This window comes from Dromiciops gliroides, chromosome 2 (assembly GCF_019393635.1).
Source record: "Dromiciops gliroides isolate mDroGli1 chromosome 2, mDroGli1.pri, whole genome shotgun sequence".
Taxonomy (NCBI): Eukaryota; Metazoa; Chordata; class Mammalia; order Microbiotheria; family Microbiotheriidae; genus Dromiciops; species Dromiciops gliroides.
In genome coordinates, this window is record NC_057862.1 from 243,251,034 (window position 1) to 243,268,917 (window position 17,884).

Here is a 17,884-nt window from a genome sequence, read left to right on the forward strand (position 1 = left end):
ATTATTTGCACTCCACTAATTGCATTGTGCCCTCCACACAGAGGGAAAAAACAGAGTGGAAGAAAAAAGCATATTGCAGTTTGTCGCAGGCAGATGGATGAAAATCAATATGTATATCTTGGGCAAGCCCTAAAGACATATTGAGAAGATGAGGTTAGAGAAGATCACATCTGGAAAACTGGGCTGGGCTTTCTATCAGACCAAGGGCTCAATGGCAATAAAACCCATTTCTTTAACATTCACATTCTCCCAGTGATCCTAGAGGATGCATGTCAAGGAACACCACACTTTCAGAAGAACTCATGAATAATGCAAAGACTGACAGGAAGACGCAGGGTAGGCATAAGGCAGCCATGTCGTTCGTGGGAGACACAACATAAAACAATTACTGAAGCACATATTAACAGAAAGGGAAAGAGGAGAGATGACCACATAGTGAGAATGAGACACGTACAGATGGACAGACTGAGGGGGAACAATTGGCACCCTGGAGATAATACAACAGCAGCAGAGAGACCTTCAGTGAGCTAGGTGAGAAAACAGGGAAAAACCACGAAACCACATAGCATGACAAGATGGTGAAAATGAATCCACTTGAAGGGAATACAAACACTGATCAAAGGCGGGATCCATCATAGTACCCATATAAGAAATGTCTGTTCCAGCCCATCCCCTTTGGTTTGGACCCTACCTTGGCTCCCCTCCTCACCCTTTAAAGCTGCCCATCTGTGGGACAGTATTGTAGGTGGCCTAATAGAGAGCTACAGCCATACTGAAAGGCTTTGTCATAGCCAAGGGTCTTAATAAATATCTGTGCATTGGAGGGAATCAATTTCCTGCTGACTTTTTTTTTTTTTTTGGTGAGGCAATGGGGGTTAAGTGACTTGCCCAGGGTCACACAGCTAGTAAGTGTTAAGTGTCTGAGGCCAGATTTGAATTCAGGTCCTCCTGACTCCAGGGCCAGTGCTCTATCCACTGTGCCACCTAGCCGCCCCTCCTGCTAACTTCTAACTTCGTTCTGTGGCTTCCAGTAGTCTGGTTGCCAGGCATTAATTCACATCTCACACAATCACACTACCTACCTACGTAACTTTATCTCATAAGAGACCACAGTATGAAAAACTCAATTTTCAGTAGCCCAGCATCCAATAAGTTTAACCCTTCGAATTCAAAGCCCTTTGTACAGGCTATAGGGACAACATGGGACCCCGGGAGTGAACACTGATAGAGTGGAGAATGGTGAACTGAATCAAGGGCTGCATTTTCATCCAGTACATGCAAGCACTATCCAAGATAAGAGGAAGGAGGGAATCAACCCAGAGAGAGGCCCCCTTTATCCCTTGTAAGTATGCCTGCTCTGAGGAATTTTGCCCAGAATCATCCTGAATACTTCTGACCTAACAAAACTGGATCAATTTTCAGCTCAGCATTCACAAGGCCATCATCCGGGTTCAGAGCCATCTCTAAACAGGCTCTGGATATTCTGGGGGCAAAACAGAGACCAGAAGCGTTTAGGGCAGAGGATACTCAGTCTCAGTTAGGAGTATGAGAACAAAGGGACAAAGAACTAAGGGAAAGGGGGAAAAAGAAGAAGGGTGCATGGGGAGTTCAGGGTAATCTGTGGGGGAAGGAGATAGCTGATGTTATAGAAATCATAAAATTTTTCAATGTAAGATCTTGGACTTTATTTTAGCAAAGATTTTTTTAAGTGCCTATTTAAATTTGGGGGCTCTCCCACATGGCTATCATGGGAAAAAAATACTTCCCCTGAGAAATCTCTGGCTAGTTCCTTCAGCTTCCTCTCTGCCTAGGCCCAGGCCTCTTCCATAGTGCTCACTCACAGTGTAGGACTCTATTTACATTTTCAATGAAGTGTAAGCCCTAGCATCAGAAACCTAGAAACCACAAAGTAGCTTTGTCTCTTTAATTCTCCATAAGGCATTTACCATCACATTTTTCATTGGTAAAAATGGTCCCCTCATTCTCCTTTGTTCAGTGTAGGCACCTAGGTTTGTAGTTAGGAAGAAAGTGAGGACCGCAAAGAGTTCCCAAGTAAAACCAATAAAGAGAGAAAACCCCCTTCTCTTTCTCTCAGCTCACACAACTGGCCTTGAAACAGGCCAGGCAAGAGAAAAGATATCATCCAGGGTGACTGGGTGGGCAGGATTTTCCTGGTGGGGGACAAAGCCAGAGGCTGAACTGCTGGTTATCGTGGTGGAATGTCCATCTCTCCCACACCCAGTACCTCTCTGCTTTAGCTTGCCAACTAATTTCCTGCTTCCCTCCACCCCTCAACACAACAATGACAGCTTTTCAGTAGTTGGACAAGCCCTTCCCAACATCAGTCCAGAACAGACCAGTCCATTCGTTCTCTTTAAAGCATGTGGTGGCTCTGTACGTAAGTGGATAGGTGGGTAAACAGAGGGAAGGAAAAAGTGAGATCTTCATTGGGGTGCACTGGAGGGAAACAAACTTTTATCACAGCCGCTGCCGATATCTCATGATGGCCCAGGCGGCTGCCATGGCAACAGCAAACAATGGCACCAGCAACATGGCAACAGGGATGCCACTCGGTTCCCCTTCCCCTCGATGACCCAAGGGCCCATTCTGCACCTGGACCTGGAAGGGAAAGAATATTAATTCAAGTTAACCAGTGTTTCAGAAACACCAGCACTCAACTGACATGACCTGGAAGCCTGGGCTCCATCAGGCAAAGGCAAGAGGGAGAATGAATAACTCTTCAGTGTTATTTATGCTATAGCCCTTGGAGATGAGGCACAGGATAGGGTCTAGCAGGGAAGCCTCTACATTGGCTTTGCTGAATACTAGAGGTGCCCAAGTCCCTCACGAGGAGCAATAAGCTTGTTAGGTGCTCAGAGAGCACCTCAGAGAGGTTCTCCAAGAGTGATCCTTCTGAAACGCTCCTTGGAGCAGAGGGTAGAAGTAGCAGACTAATTCTCTGTGGCACCCAGCACTGACAAGAGAAACTAGTCAATTCCTAGATGGATCTCTCCTCAGAAATCAAGAGTTTGGCCTTTCATTACCTAAACTCCTCTTCCCCTACTTCTCGATTCTAGATACAAGAAAAGGGAGAAAAACCCATATGATGCAGGCAAAATAGAGGACAGAATATAAAACATATAAATCTTGGGAGTTCCTCTCCTAAATGGTGCTTGTATGTACTTTCTCCTATAGCTGAGTGACCCGTGTATAAGATATAGAAGATATATATCTTGCAAAATATATGAAGCACCAGATATCCTAGTAGCAGTTATCTACTCCTCCCAAGTCATTCTCCCTCCTTTGTCGAGGAGTCCAGTACCTGGCCCGTACACTTCTTCTCCTCTCTATTATACTACTATAATTCTGCTGGAAGACTTCAATAATCAATGTTATTGTCCTTCAAACACTTCAACCTCCCAATTCCTCAACTTCTATGACTTGACCTTTCTACCTCAACAAGCAAGAGGGCTAGTCTTGATCACACCATCACCCCGAACCAAGTCTTCCATTTCAATTGAACAACACCTCCAAAGTCCACATTTCAAATCATAACCTCCTGTTTATAATTCCCTATCTCACTATGCTGGATTTTTCCTAAACCTATTCTTCATCCTCACTGGGAATTTCAAACCTTCCATCCCTCAAAAATCTTGCAAGCCATACAACTTTGCTCTAACTTCACCTTCCTCCTTTCCCAATATTGATCATATAGTTAATAAATTCAGCTCTATATATCATCTATTCTCAAGTCCCTTGCCCCCAATGTTATGAATTCTCAAATGTCAACCGTGGATTAGTCTCACCACCTACTTCAACCATTCTTACTTACGAAACTGAAGGAAATCATACAACTGAGCCAACCTGATCCAAAACAAATTTATGTCATCTCAAATGGGTCTTCGCAAGACAATCTTTTTACTGCTTCCCTTGCTGAGTCTTTATCCTACTCTCCACAAAGGCAATTTCAAACCTCTTCTCAAATTTTCTACAGCAATCTCTTTTTGTTACCCTCTCTACAAGGATGGTGCCTCATCTCTTACTGAGAAAATAAAGGCTCCTCTGTATCCCCAAACCTCTTGAAGATATCTCTTATTCTCTCCTCCTCTAGTCTCTGATGAAGAGATGACCTCTTTGCCAAGGCCAATCCCTCTATATATCCAATTTTCTCCTGTTTTCTCCAGCAGATTGCCCCCTCACAATCATCTCCTCTCTCTAATCTCTATCTCTCTCTAATCTCTATCTACTGGTTCTTTCCCAGAAGCCTACAAACTAGCCCAAGAGAAATGGAGAAATCCCATCCTGAGAAAATCGTCACTTGATCCCCTGCCTCAAGCTATCATCTTATATCTTTCCTCCCTTTCTCAGACAAATTCTGACACAAAAGAGGTTTACATCAAGAGCCTCCATTCCTCTCACTCACTTCAGATTCAATAATCAAGCATTTATTAAGCTCTCAGTATAAGCCAGGCACCATACTAGGATAGAGTGCTGAAGTCAAGAAGATCTGAGTTCAGACACTGTTTCACACACTTCCTGGCTCTTCGACCCCGGACAAATCATTTAACCTCTCTCATCCTCAGTGTCCTCACCTATAAAATGAGGAGGTAGGACTTAACTTAGAAACAGCTAAATGTCACAGTGGATAAAATACCAGGCCTGAAGTCAGGAAGACACATCTTCCTGAATTAAAATCTGGCCTTAGACACTTACTAGCTGTGTGACCCTGGGCAAGGCACTCCACCCTACTTGCCTCAGTGTCCTCATCTGTAAAATGAGCTGGAGACCCATCTTTGTCAAGAAGACCCCAAGTGGGATCACAAAGATTCAAACATGACTGAAAACAACTGAACAATAACAAAAAGGATCTCCAAGATTCCTTCTAGTTCTAAACTGATGATTCTAAGTTATCAACTCTTCGCACACTGGCTTCTAACCTTGTCACTCAACTGAAATTATTCTCACCAAAGTCACCAATTATCTTTGAACTGCCAAATACGATGGCTTTCAGGAGTTGTTCTCCATGGCTCCATGTTGGGAGACGCTTTAAATGTGGCTGAATCTAAACAGCTGGAGCTTCTGTACCAAATGGCACGTCAAACATAATCACGGATTATAGACTGACATTGGGGGACTTAAATTCCCGGAGGGCACATCAAAAACCCTCCTCCTCCTCGCATTCCCACCGATGACCTGTAGAAGATAGCAGGAGAAGGAAAGGTTGGAACTAGGTCCATGGAATTTGTGTGGATCTCCAAAAAGCCTGCTATATGAAGACTGGCTCCAAACACACAAATAGAAAGGATGCCCACCCTATGTTGCACTTTGAGTGACACAGCATAACCGGCGTTTCGGAAGAGGTCCACAGCATCCTGATGCAGCAAATTCTTCAGGTCTTGACCATTCACCTGCCAAGAACAGTAAGGAAGAACAATACGGGAATCAGAAGCAAAACTCTAGTAAATCTACATGTTGGATCCTGAAAATACAAAATCCTAAAAGGAGCATTTTATGACTAAATCACACATTAGACTCTATAGGGAGGGTGAGAAATGAGCACCCTTTAGGGTGCATAGACCTTGTCAAATCACTCCCTCATTCAAAAATATTCAGAGGCTCCCTATTGCTTCCTGAGTAGAAAAAACTCATTTTTCATCCATTTGTGGCCTCCATGATCTGGCACTGCCCAATCTTTTTGGCCCCACCTAACTTTGTAGCCTGTTACCACCCTTCTTGCACTCTATGCTCCTCTCTAACTTTTCATGGGTCCTCCTGTTTCCATGCTTTTGCTCACACTATTCCCAGTGCCTAGTGTGCCTTCCCTCTCCTTCTCCTGCATAATTCCTACCTAAATCAAATGCCATCCCCAAGATGCTTTCACCAATGCACCTTGCCAGTCAGGTTCATTCTCCTTGGGCCTCACACAGCACTCAGTTTTACATTTCTGTCAAGATGTGGTATGCTGCAGTGGCAAAACCACACCAGAGCTAGCAGTGATACCAATACAAAGTATAGATCCTAAGATAGAGGGAAAGGTCTCACAGATACAAAATATTTATGGTATCACTTTTTATATTGGCTAATAACCAGAAGTGAAGTTTGCACTCAATAAGTAGAAAATGGCTTAACAAACTGTGGTGATTGTAATGGAATACTACTGTGCAGTAAAAAATGACAAATAATTACTTATATGAAACGATACAGCCCAAAGTAAGCAGACCCAGAAGAATGGTGTATATGATGGCCACAATAATCTAAAGGAAAACAGCAATTAAGAACTTTGATCAAAATGTAATATCCCGTAGTGATGTCAGAGGACTAATGGTAAATAAAGCATACCACCCGCTTTTCAGTTGAGAGGTGGTATGCTAGATGAGACAAAAATTTTCAGCCATGGCCCATGTGTGGATTTGCTTTGTCCAACCATATTTACTTGTTACAAAGAAGGGTTCATTTTGAGAACTGGGGGACAGGAGGGTGGGGAGGAGGACAATGATTGGGAAGTAATGCTGATGGAAAAGAACACTAAGAAATTTTTAAAAGAAATGTAAAAAGAACATTTTTTTAAAAGCGCAGAGGAGGGGCAGCTAGGTGGTGCAGTGGATAAGAGCACTGTCCTTGAATTCAGGAGGACTTGAGTTCAAATCCAGTTTCAGACACTTGACACGTACTAGCTGTGTGACCCTGGACAAGTTACTTCACACCAACTGCCTCACCAAAAAAAAAAAAAAAGCACAGAGAAAAAGCAGACTGGACCAGGAGGCATAAGGAAGCCCAGTTTCTAGTCCCAGTTAAGCCACTAACTAGCTATATGACCTTGGGTGATGCACTTTACCTCTCTGTGGTTAGGTTTCTTCATCACTTCTTAGAGTAGGGGTTGTCCTAAATCAGGAGTCTGGGGACCAGGAGTCCCCAGATGCCAGAAAGTCCATGAACTTGAATGGAAAAAATATTAAATCTTTATTTTCACTAGTCTCCATCTGATATTTAGCATTGCCAGTAATTACTGAAAAACCTTATTCTGAGAAGGATCCAGATTATGAAAGGGGTTCATGACACAAAGAAAGGTCAGCAACCGCTGGAATATATGGTCTCTAAGGTCCTTCCAATTCTCTGACTCTACCTCTCATCCCATTTATACACTTTCCCATCTTTGTCCCTCTTTCCACCCACGATGCCATTTCTGGTCCTAAGCTAGGTCTATCTCTCCTTTGAAAACTGCCTCTTCTATAGTCATTCCAGCCACTGTAGTCACATGTTCTTGCCACTTCTTTCAACTTTTCATGTATTGTTAGCATTTTGAACAAGATCCTCAGGGCTTAATTCCTCCCACTCACCTTCCACCCTACCCCACCCCCACATACATGTGGCTCCAATCCAGTATTAACCTACACAACTTTTCTTCATATACTCTAACCTCTCACCAAACTGGAATACTGCCCTCCCCCAAACACACCTAACAGTTTTCCATCTGTCTTTTTGTGTGTGTGTGTGAGACAACTGGGGTTAAGTGACTTGCCCAGGGTCACACAGCTAGTAAGTATCAAGTGTCTGAAGCCAGATTTGAACTCAGGTCCTCCTGAGGGCCAGTACTCTATCCATTGCGCCACTTAGCTGCCCCATCTGTCTTTATTTCTATCATTCTCTGTATTCATTTGGAATGCTCTTCTTTCTCAATCTCTAGCTATTGATAACCCACCTATCTTACAAGCCTCAGCTCAAATGTCACTTTCTCCATAAAATCTTCCATAAGTTTCCTGGATAGAAATAACTTCTTTCTTCATCCTTATCATAAGATCACACAAATTGAGAGCTTGGATGGGACCTTAGAGGTCATCTAGTTCAGCCCCATCATTTGACAGATGAGGAAACATTAAGTAACCTACCCAAAGTCACACAACTAACTACTAAGTGGCAGAACCAGGATTAGAACCCAGATCCTCTTAACTCCAAATTGAATTACAATTTTCACTGTTCATGCCATTTCTTATGTGTTTCTAATTTGTGTCATCTTTATTGGTGCCCCTGTCTATTACCTCCTCTAGTATTTTATAAGTTCTTTAAATGCAGGGATCATGTCTTCGTTATTTCTATATACCCACCAGCAAATATTATAAATTGCACAGAATAGACACTTTGTAAACTTGGGGAGAAGAGATGACTTTTACATGTTCACAATGTTTATACTGTGAATGTAAACATTGTAATGATTCCTTGTAGCATGGTTTTTAAAGAATAGCACTAATACATTCGTGTTCCAGAACAGAGACTACCAAAGAGTAGGCTTTGGACCTGTGCAAGGAGTCCATGAATCCGTATCTAATATGTTAGCAAACCTATCTTATGTAAAAAGAATGAATAAATAATACGCCCCACATATATCATGTGTTTTCAAACACTTTTTTGATGACCAAAATACCAATTCACTAAAATTGTTATTGAATTCATAGAAGCCATCTGTCACAGTGGATTTTCTCAAATAAAAGATACTAAAAAGCTGTTCTACTTGATCAAGGAGTTAAGGACAGAACCTATTTTGCTTCAACTCTAGTTGTTATCCCCTTTTCTGCCTTAGTAAGCATAGTACAAGGATCATAACAAAACCTCCTTAATACCTAAGGATCTTAGGTTTATTATTCATTCTAACTATGAACTCCTTCTAGATGATACTCTATCAGTAGATGTAGAAGATATAATGGGAGGTACTAAATGTGTACTGACTTAGGGTCATAAATACCAGAAGTTTCCTTTTTATTTATTACTGGAAGTAATGTAAATTTCTTGTCTCATTTCATTCTTCTCATGAAAGATGAGAGCAAGGATGAAAAAAATTCCAGGTGGTCTTGCTGTATTCTAGTGAATTAAATTCTACCCTAATATAGGAGGTTCTGTGGGTTTGTAATTCAGTTTTTGGTTTTTTTGTTTTTGCGGGGCAATGAGGGTTAAGTGACTTTCCCAGGGTCACACAGCTAGTAAGTGTCAAGTGTCTGAGCCCGGGTTTGAACTCAGGTCCTCCTGAATCCAAGGCCAGTGCTTTATCCACTGCACCACCTAGCTGCCCCATAATCCAGTTTTATTGGCTGCTGATGCAGTTTTGCCTGGCTCTGAATTGGTTTCTCCTTGTGAATATGTACACAAATGATTGTACTATCTCCATCTGCAGTGTCTAAGTTGAGTAGAACAGAGATGTCTTTGGTTTCTGCAGACAATGGGTACTTCACAGTACTTGATACTGTCACTTGACCACATTTCACTATATAATTTCACTACATTCCATAAACTTGGAGTAATGCTATAGCACAGTATGAAATTGAGCAGACTAATGAATGACCTGCCCTGTGTGGTATCATTAGGCAAAAAAGTTTTGTTCAAATGGAATAATCACCAGTGGAATAAGTTCAGTGACCACCTTTTAACTGACAAAATCAATGTAGATCACATAAAGGTCTTCTGGCAGGACCAGAGGTAATCTATCCTAAGGAGATAAAAATCGAGTATTTGTTAAAGCTTCCAGAGAGAGGGAGAGGTTTCACAAGCTTCCTTAGTGACCTATTCCAATGTTACATAACTGAATGATAGCAGTATTCCTAGACTTGGAGTCAAGAAGACTTGAATCCTGCCTTTGTGACCATAGGCAAATCACTTCATTTCTCTGTCTCTCAATTTTCTAATATGTAAAATGAGAATTATAATACTATAGGACGTTTCTCACTAGGTTGTTGTGAGTCTCAAATGAGATAATGTATGTAAAGTTCCTTAAAAACTTTAACCTGCCACATAAATGTCAGTTATTGGGGGCAGCTAGGTGGCGCAGTGGATAAAGCACTGGCCCTGAATTCAGTAGTACCTGAGTTCAAATCCAGCCTCAGACACTTGACACTTACTAGCTGTGTGACCTTGGGCAAGTCACTTAACCCATCATTCATTGCCTTGCCAAAACAAACAAAAAAACAAAAAACAAAATAAATGTCAGTTATTGTTATCATCATCACATCATCATGTTTGTTGTTAGAGTCTCAAATTCTTTCTTATGGCTTCTAGCCCATGGAATGTTGTTTTTTTTTTAAATAAAGTACTCCTTTCCCCACTGGTAAAAATTTATTTATGCTTAGAGTTGTTCCAATACAACAAGGCTTTAATCTTCTTAAAAGAATTAGACATGATCTGGAAAGCTCACAAGGTATCAATGTTTCCCCAACAAAAAGGACCTTTTCTTTGGGGTGGGAGTGGAAGGAGGGGTGAGGAGGCAGTCACTACATAACAGCAATTTTTAAAATAGTCATTATTCTGGTAGATGAGGGAGAACCACCATGTTGTCATTTAACTTTAGGATATGTAACTATGATAAGAGGTAGATATCACTCAGGAAAAATGGAAGAGGGAAAAGTCAGGGGATCACTTTAAAATATCTTACTGGAAACCCATAACCAAGGATAAAAAAATATAAGAAGCTCCAAAACACATAACAAACAACTCCCCACAAAACAGCAGCATTGATTGGAGTGGAAAAGGCAGAACTCATCAAAATAAGGAAGCCACTGACCAGAGAACAGGGAAGCTCAAAAGGACTGAGAACAGGTCATTAGATCTGGCAACTAGATCACTGGGAACTTTCCAGGGGCAGTTTCAGCTGAACAGTGAGGTTGAATTGCCAAGGGTTTAGAGTCAGGGGAGAGAAAAGGACATGGAGGCACTGAAGTGTAAATGGCTTTGTCAAAGAGTTTTGCCATGAAGAGAAAGAGAGATCAAGGATGATAGATAGTAAGGATAGTGCTAGAATAGAAAGGATCAAATGAGAGTTTTTTAAGGATAAGGGGAAACATGGGGATGTTTGTAGGCAGTGAGGATGGAGGCCATAGAGACAGAGAGATTGCAAGTTAGTGAAAGAATAGAGATGACAGGGGGCAGCTAGGTGGCGCAGTGGATAGAGCACCGGCCTTGGAGTCAGGAGGACCTGAGTTCAAATCTGGCCTCAGACACTTTACACTTATTGGCTGTGTGACCTTGGGCAAGTCACTTAACCCTCACTGCCCTGCCAAAACAAAACAAAACAAAACAAAAAAATAAGAATAGGGATGACAGAAAAGGCCCCCCAGCTAGATGGAATGGGATCACTTGAGTATGGAGAGGGGTTTACCTTGGCAAAAGGGTCACCCTTCAGGTGAGATAGGGGAGATAGAGAAGCTAGTGGGGAAAAGACACCTGAGTGATGTGAGATAACAATAGGAGGAGGAGCTCTCAGCAAATGGCCTCCATTTTTCCAGTTAAGTATGAACTGGGGTCTTCAGTTGAGAGGGTGGGAGGAGGGCATGTCATGAGAAGCTGAAGGAGGATGCAAAGGTTTGAAAAAGGCACTCTGGTGAGTAGAATAGGGAACTGAGTAGGAAGATGGAGAAGAACTGAATTGCTACAGTGAGGGCCCAGGTGAGATTTTATAGCAAATGTATAATGTGTAATCGACCCAGGAAGCATAGACGGTTTCATGATTTTATCCAGTTTTGCTCAGCAGCTTGTGAATAGAAGCAAAGAAGACAGAAGGTGGAAGTCATCCAAGTCTGGGGTTTGACAAGGCATGACTGACAAAAGGACAAGGGTGTAAGGGACCCAGGGATAGGGTTGAAGTGATTCACTAAGGGGTCCATCAAGATCAGGAAAGGGGGAAAGCAAAGTGAATGTAATAGTGATGGCTTGGGAAAGAAGTGATTGGAGCAGCTAGGTGGCGCAGTGGATAAAGAACTGGCCCTGGATTCAGGAGGACCTGAGTTCAAATCTGGCCTCAGACACTTTACACTTACTGTGTGACCCTGGGCAAGTCATTTAACCCTCATTGCCCTGCCAAAAATAATTTTTTTTTTAAAAAGAAAGAAAGAAGTGATTGCTGGAGGGATTGGATGATGAAGAACAGAGTTAGGAGTCATAATATCTAGGGAAAGACAGAATGATAAAGTCTAATGATAAAAGGAATTTCAGAATTCACTAACAAGGAAGTGGAACACTCGTAGGTGATGAGAAGACCATGAGCATGACCATTTCTAGGTAGACCTGAGGTAGAGAGGAGGAGTAGATCATAAGAACTGAGTAGACCGAGGAACTAAAAAGTTGGGAGTGTTTAAGGGAGTATCAATATGGATGTTGATGTCCTCTAGTTACGAGGGCAGGATTTTGGGTGAAATGACCATGAGTCAGGCACTGAATAGCCTAACTTGGTGCCTGGCACATAGCGAGCACTTAACAATACTTATTAATTGACTGACTGGTACAAAACTTCTACTTGGGCAACACACTAGCATGCTTCCTTGAAACAGCACTGCAGTGTCCTCTCATATTTACAGACTCTCCAAGATACTCCTAGAAACACTGAACACAAATGTTGGTAAACTTCCTAACTTTTGGTCCACTCACAAAATAAAATTTAGGCCTTCAAAGTTTCAAGGGCTTGTGCAGAAGTTAAATGCGAGGTCACTGGGGTGGGGAGGGAGAGAGTGGGTGTCGTAGAGAGGAATAAGAGCACTGCTGTAGGGAAGTCTAGTGTACAAAGAACTGCCTTGATCAGAGTCCCAAAACTAAGTAAGTTTCTGTTCCTGGAGACACAGAGTCAATCAAAAGACAAGCTGAAGCATCAGTCTCTTCAAAAAGACAGTGTCAGGTCAGTCAACTTTGACTGACTCAGACTGGGTCACTGAAAGAGGCAAAGGTAAGGGGGCAGCTGGGTGGCACAGTGGATAAAGCACATTTTTGCATTTCATAGTGTCACAGTGGGGGTCCTATCTAAGCACTTTAGAATAGATTCTGCATCTGAAAAAAGTGACATAACTCCAAAAGCTACACAAAGAAAGGGCCTCAGGTAAGACACAAATCCAATGATAAGGGGGCAGGCATCAAAGTAGGATCGATGCATCAGGATCTCAACTACTGAAAGAAAAGCAGTTTCCAAGAGGAAGAAGCCCTGTACTAGAGTCCTGGATTCTTTGTCATTTGGACCGAAACTCTTTATCTACTCTCCTTTCCCACATCTTGCTTATTAGCTGTGCGACCACTGGCGAATCACTTAACTTCTCTACCTCAGAGAATTGGGTCAATAATATTGTACTCAAAAAAATAAAAAGACCAAACCAAAAAAAAGACACCACCTTATTTGTCTAAAGGCAAGGGTAAAACTAGATAATATCAGGGACTCTTAAGGTCAATTCTATGCTATGTTTGCAGCAACAAGAGTCCTTCCAAAGAAAGGGACAGGGCGTAAGGCTTACAAGACAAGGGACTGTGAAGGAGGCAAAAACCAGTTCTCACCGAGAGGATCTTATCACCCTCCTGGAGCCGCCCATCCTGGGCCGCAGCCCCATCCTCTTTGATTCGGCTGACGTAGATGCCAGTGTCGTTGGATACATACTGTTGATCGGTCCCTCCGACGATGTTGAAGCCCAGCCCTGAGAAAATCATAAGGGTACGGAGGGGAGAAGTGGGGTAGAGAGAGTAGGGATTAAGAAAAAGAGACAGGAAGAGAGAGACAGCAAGACACAAAAAGAGAGAAATGAAAATGTCAGACAACATAAACGCAGACTAGGCAAACAGATGAAGTGGCGTCAGAATGGCATTCCCACAAAAACTAGTCAATCGCTCCCAGAGCTACCTTCCTGGATCAGGACAGGAATAAACTATTATCAAATGGATTTTTCAGAAGTTTCAGGAAAGGATCCCTGGTTCCTTCAAGCAAATTGAACCAGGAATTAACGTTAAATCCTGCAGGACAAAAAAAAAAAGACCTGCTCTCCATTTCTGATTTCTCTGGCAACATCAGGAAGGTAGCCCAAAGTCCAGACTCTTCACCCATTACACTCTTTACAATGGGGTATGAAGTGAGCAGAACCAGAACAATTTATACTATGAAATAAAAATGATAAAAATTAACAGTTTTGAGGATTTTTGTGCATCGATGAAGAAAGAAATGAGCAGAACCCAGAGAACAATGTATACATAAACAACAACACTGTAAACAAACAATTTTGAAAGCTGTAAGAATTATGAGCAATACAATGACCATCCATAATTGCAGAGGACCAGTGATGAACATGCCATCCATGACAGAGAAGTGATGGATTTGGGGAAGAAGAATGAAACACATGTATTTTTTTTTGTACAGTCACTGCAGTAATTTGTTTTGCTTGACTATGCATATTTATTGTTAAGAATTTGGGGGTTTTTTCTTTTCTTTTTTTCCCCCAATGGGGGGAGGTTTGAGAGGGAGAAAAACTAGATTTCTGTTCATTAAAAAAAAACTAGAAAGGTGGAGGAAATACTACAGATGTGAAATGTTGCAAGCACTTTCTGAAGATGTCACCACATTATTAGTTTTACTTAGCTGTTTTACATTTTTATGAGACCTCTCAAAAAGTGGGAGTGATCTATAAATGTATGTAACGCAAAAAAAAAAAATTTAATTAAAACTGAAAGTGAAAAACAATTATTCAATTACTTTTTACCCATTACTAAGTGAAAGAAACGTTCTGAAGATAGCCAGATAGAAAAGGCCAATGCATGCATAGACCTTCACTCCCATCCTTTTTTTTCCTCTAGGTCCTGTGTTACTTTGGGTGGGCTATGGTTTGAGTTAGGATTTATTCATTTTTGATAGGAGGGAAAATTGGTATGAGAATAGATATTTAAAGGATAATTGCTACTTGATGGAGGAACCAAGCCTGTGAAGAACTCAAGGAACTCTCTTCTCCCTTCCTAACTCTACCTGAAGTACAAGCAACAGTCAGGCGTTTGTTATTATACAATAACAACAGCTAGCAGTTATATAGTACTTTAAGGTTTACAGAGCGCTTTACAAATATTATCTCAATTTACCCTCACAACATCCCTGGGAGGTAGGCGGTATTGTTATCCCATTTCACAGATGAGAAAACAGAGGCAGAAGTTAAGTGAGCCATCTAGAGTCCTACACCTATGAGATTTGAACCCAGGTCTTCTTGACTCCCATCCCAGCACTCTTCCCTATGCCAACTAGCTGCCTCCTAAAAGACTGAGTGAGATGTATGTGTGTAACAGGGAATCTTTACCTACTGACAACTGAAACCAGACTAACAAAGACCCACCTATGAACTCCCTGTGCCATTTACCAGATCGCAGGAGGAGTTTATTATGCAGAAATGAACACCAGTTGCAACAAGATTTTCCCTGGATTCCTGGTGTTTTAATTATTTTAGTTGTTCGTGGGATTCAGAGATAAAAGAGACCTCAGAGACAACCAAGGCCCACAGAGAGGAGCAGAACCAGAGAACAATTTCTGCCCACAGCAGGCCGGGGAGGGCCGGGGAGGGGGGAGGAGGGGGGGAACCAGAATGAAAACCCAAGGCTTCTTACTCCAAATTCAGGGCTCTTCCCTGTACCCAGAGACATGCTCGTTTATCTCTGTGAGGAACAAGAAGAGGAGAGCAGGGAGGCCACATTGAAACAAGAGGAAGTTATGAATGAACATCCCACTGCTCTACCTTGACTACCTTAGGCTCTGCCTAAGACTCATAGTAAGTGATCTGCCCAGAGGTCACAGAACGGGTTGGTGTCAGAGGCAGAATTTGAATTCAGGTTTTCTTGACTCCAATTCTAGCACTCTTCCCCCCCCCCCATATTGTCTCTTTAGAGTCTAGAAGTTAAATAAATAGGGGCAGCTAGGCGGCTCAGTGAATAGAGCACCAGCCCTAGAGTCAGGAGGACCTGAGTTCAAATCCGGCCTCAGACACTTGACACTTACTAGCTGTGTGACCTTGGGCAAGTCACTTAACCCCAATTGCCTCACTAAAAAAAAGGAAGAAGAAGTTAAATAACTAAACAAATGAAACAAATCTGTGGTGAAAGGAAAGGCTACAGCCACATAACTCTCTCCTGGCTACAACCCAGCTAAGAAGGACATCTCAGGATGCCCATGAGGACTTCGCAGCTTAGACCTCAAGGCCACTGCAAAATCACTAGCAAACTACATGTGTTCTAGGGGAAGCTCTGAACCAAGACAGGTAGAACAGACAACTGAAACAACACACTGGGGGGTAGCTAGCTGGCGCAATGGATAAAGCACCAGCCAGGATTCAGGAGAACCTGAGTTCAAATCCGGCCTCAGACACTTGACACTTACTAGCTGTGTGACCCTGGGCAAGTTACTTGACCCTCATTGCCCTGGAGGGGAAAAAAAGAAAGAAAGAAACAATACACTACATGGTCAGGCTCTGGCAAAAGAGAAGATTAAAGGAGCCTAGGGGACGGCTAGGTGGCACAGTGGATAAAGTACCAGCCCTGGATTCAGGAGTACCTGAGTTCAAATCCGGCCTCAGACACTTGACACTTACTAGCTGTGTGACCCTGGGCAAGTCACTTAACCTCATTGCACCACCCCACCCCCCAAAAGTGAAAATGATCATAAAACAACTCTGTGTGATAGGTGTTACTTAAACCTACAGCTAGAGCACAAGTTAACTCACAATAGAAAAGCCCAGGGCCCATCTTCAGCTTCTCCTCCCACCTCCAGACCCTCTACCTCACACTGCCTAAACAGGGCTAAAAAGAAAGGGGAAGATGGCTTTTTTAAGTGCTGTCTTGTGAAATGGGGCATGGCTCTAGGTTAGAGATATCCCAAGGCTTCAGAAACTCTGACTTGAACAGCCACCCCACAATTCCCCAAAGCACAAGGAAGTACCTTTAATTTTAAATGGGGGTAGGGGCAGCTGGGTGGCACAGTGGATAAAGCACCGGCCCTGGATTCAGGAGGACCTGAGTTCAAATCCAGCCTCAGACACTTGACACTTACTAGGTGTGTGACCCTGGGCAAGTCACTTAACCCCCATTGCCCCGCAAAAAAAAAAAAAAATTTAAATGGGGGTATTGAGGAAGAGAAAGGTAAAAGATGACCAAACAACTCAGAGAAAATCAGGAATCTAGGTCTTGTCATTCCCACCGTCAGCTCAATCTACTTGCCAGAATGAGGGAAGAGAAGAGTTAAGACATCAAACATCTTCCTCACAACAGCACCAAAGCCCACCCCTTCTTTGACAGAAATCTGGACCAAAACCTCCTTAAAAGAAAAACATCTGAGGATTGCTGGCTATCTTGGGAACCATCTGCCTCTGTAGCATCTCCCTGAATGTGAGCTGGTTGTCATGGACCATGATCCTTTGGCGGAAAAGTTCCCAAGAATTTTTCTCCCTAATGAAGTGTCCAAGTCTTCTTTCTCTCAGAACAGTATAAAAACACTTCTCACTACATATGAGCACCTTGTCTCAAAGCTCTAAAAATGGAGAAAGCAGATATGATTCTCATGATTTAGGAATGAGTAGTCTCGCAGTCCATTATCTACCAGCGGAACGTATCCTTGAGTGGAACATTAACTTATGTAGAGAGCCCACTCTGTAGTTCAAATAACCCCTCTGCTTACATAGCCCCAGTAAATGCTGTGGCGGATGCCTCCTCAGGTGCTCAAACTGATGGACAAAAGGGAGAAAGCACAGGCAACAGATAAACTACAGGCCCAAGAAAACTGGGGCATGGGCCATCTGGCATATGCTGGAGACTGCTAGCCCCTGGTTTATGGAAGAAAACCTAATTTCCTTAAACCGTCATGCAAAGCCCTCCACAACCTGATCTTGGCCTACCTTTCCAGATTTACCACCCACTGCTTCCTCAAAAAAATTCCTGCTTCAGCCAGACTGGTTCATTAATTCATTATGTGCCTTAATCATGTAGTTTTCTCCACCTATAATACCTTCCCCTCTAAGCTGGCTCAAATTCTACCCACATTTAAAGGAGATAAGGACAGGGCAGTATTTTATTGATAGAGAACTCCTGGGTGAGGAAACTCTCCCTACCAATGCCAATTCTCTGGAATTTAGTCTTA

The 17,884-nt window shown here is 42.5% G+C and overlaps 1 protein-coding gene across 1 annotated transcript in view; it reads right to left on the reverse strand.

The window, feature by feature from the left end:
* Positions 1–1,910: 1,910 nt before the first annotated feature.
* Positions 1,911–17,884, reverse strand: part of LOC122740856 (synaptojanin 2 binding protein) — a 32,341-nt gene continuing 16,367 nt past the window's right edge. Inside the window, exons 2-4 of the mRNA XM_043983652.1 lie at positions 13,291–13,427; positions 5,313–5,408; positions 1,911–2,619 (exon numbers count right to left, since the gene is read on the reverse strand). Coding sequence (XP_043839587.1) covers positions 2,479–2,619; positions 5,313–5,408; positions 13,291–13,427 — 374 coding nt within the window. The 3' untranslated portion in view covers positions 1,911–2,478. The remainder of the gene's footprint in view (positions 2,620–5,312; positions 5,409–13,290; positions 13,428–17,884) is intronic.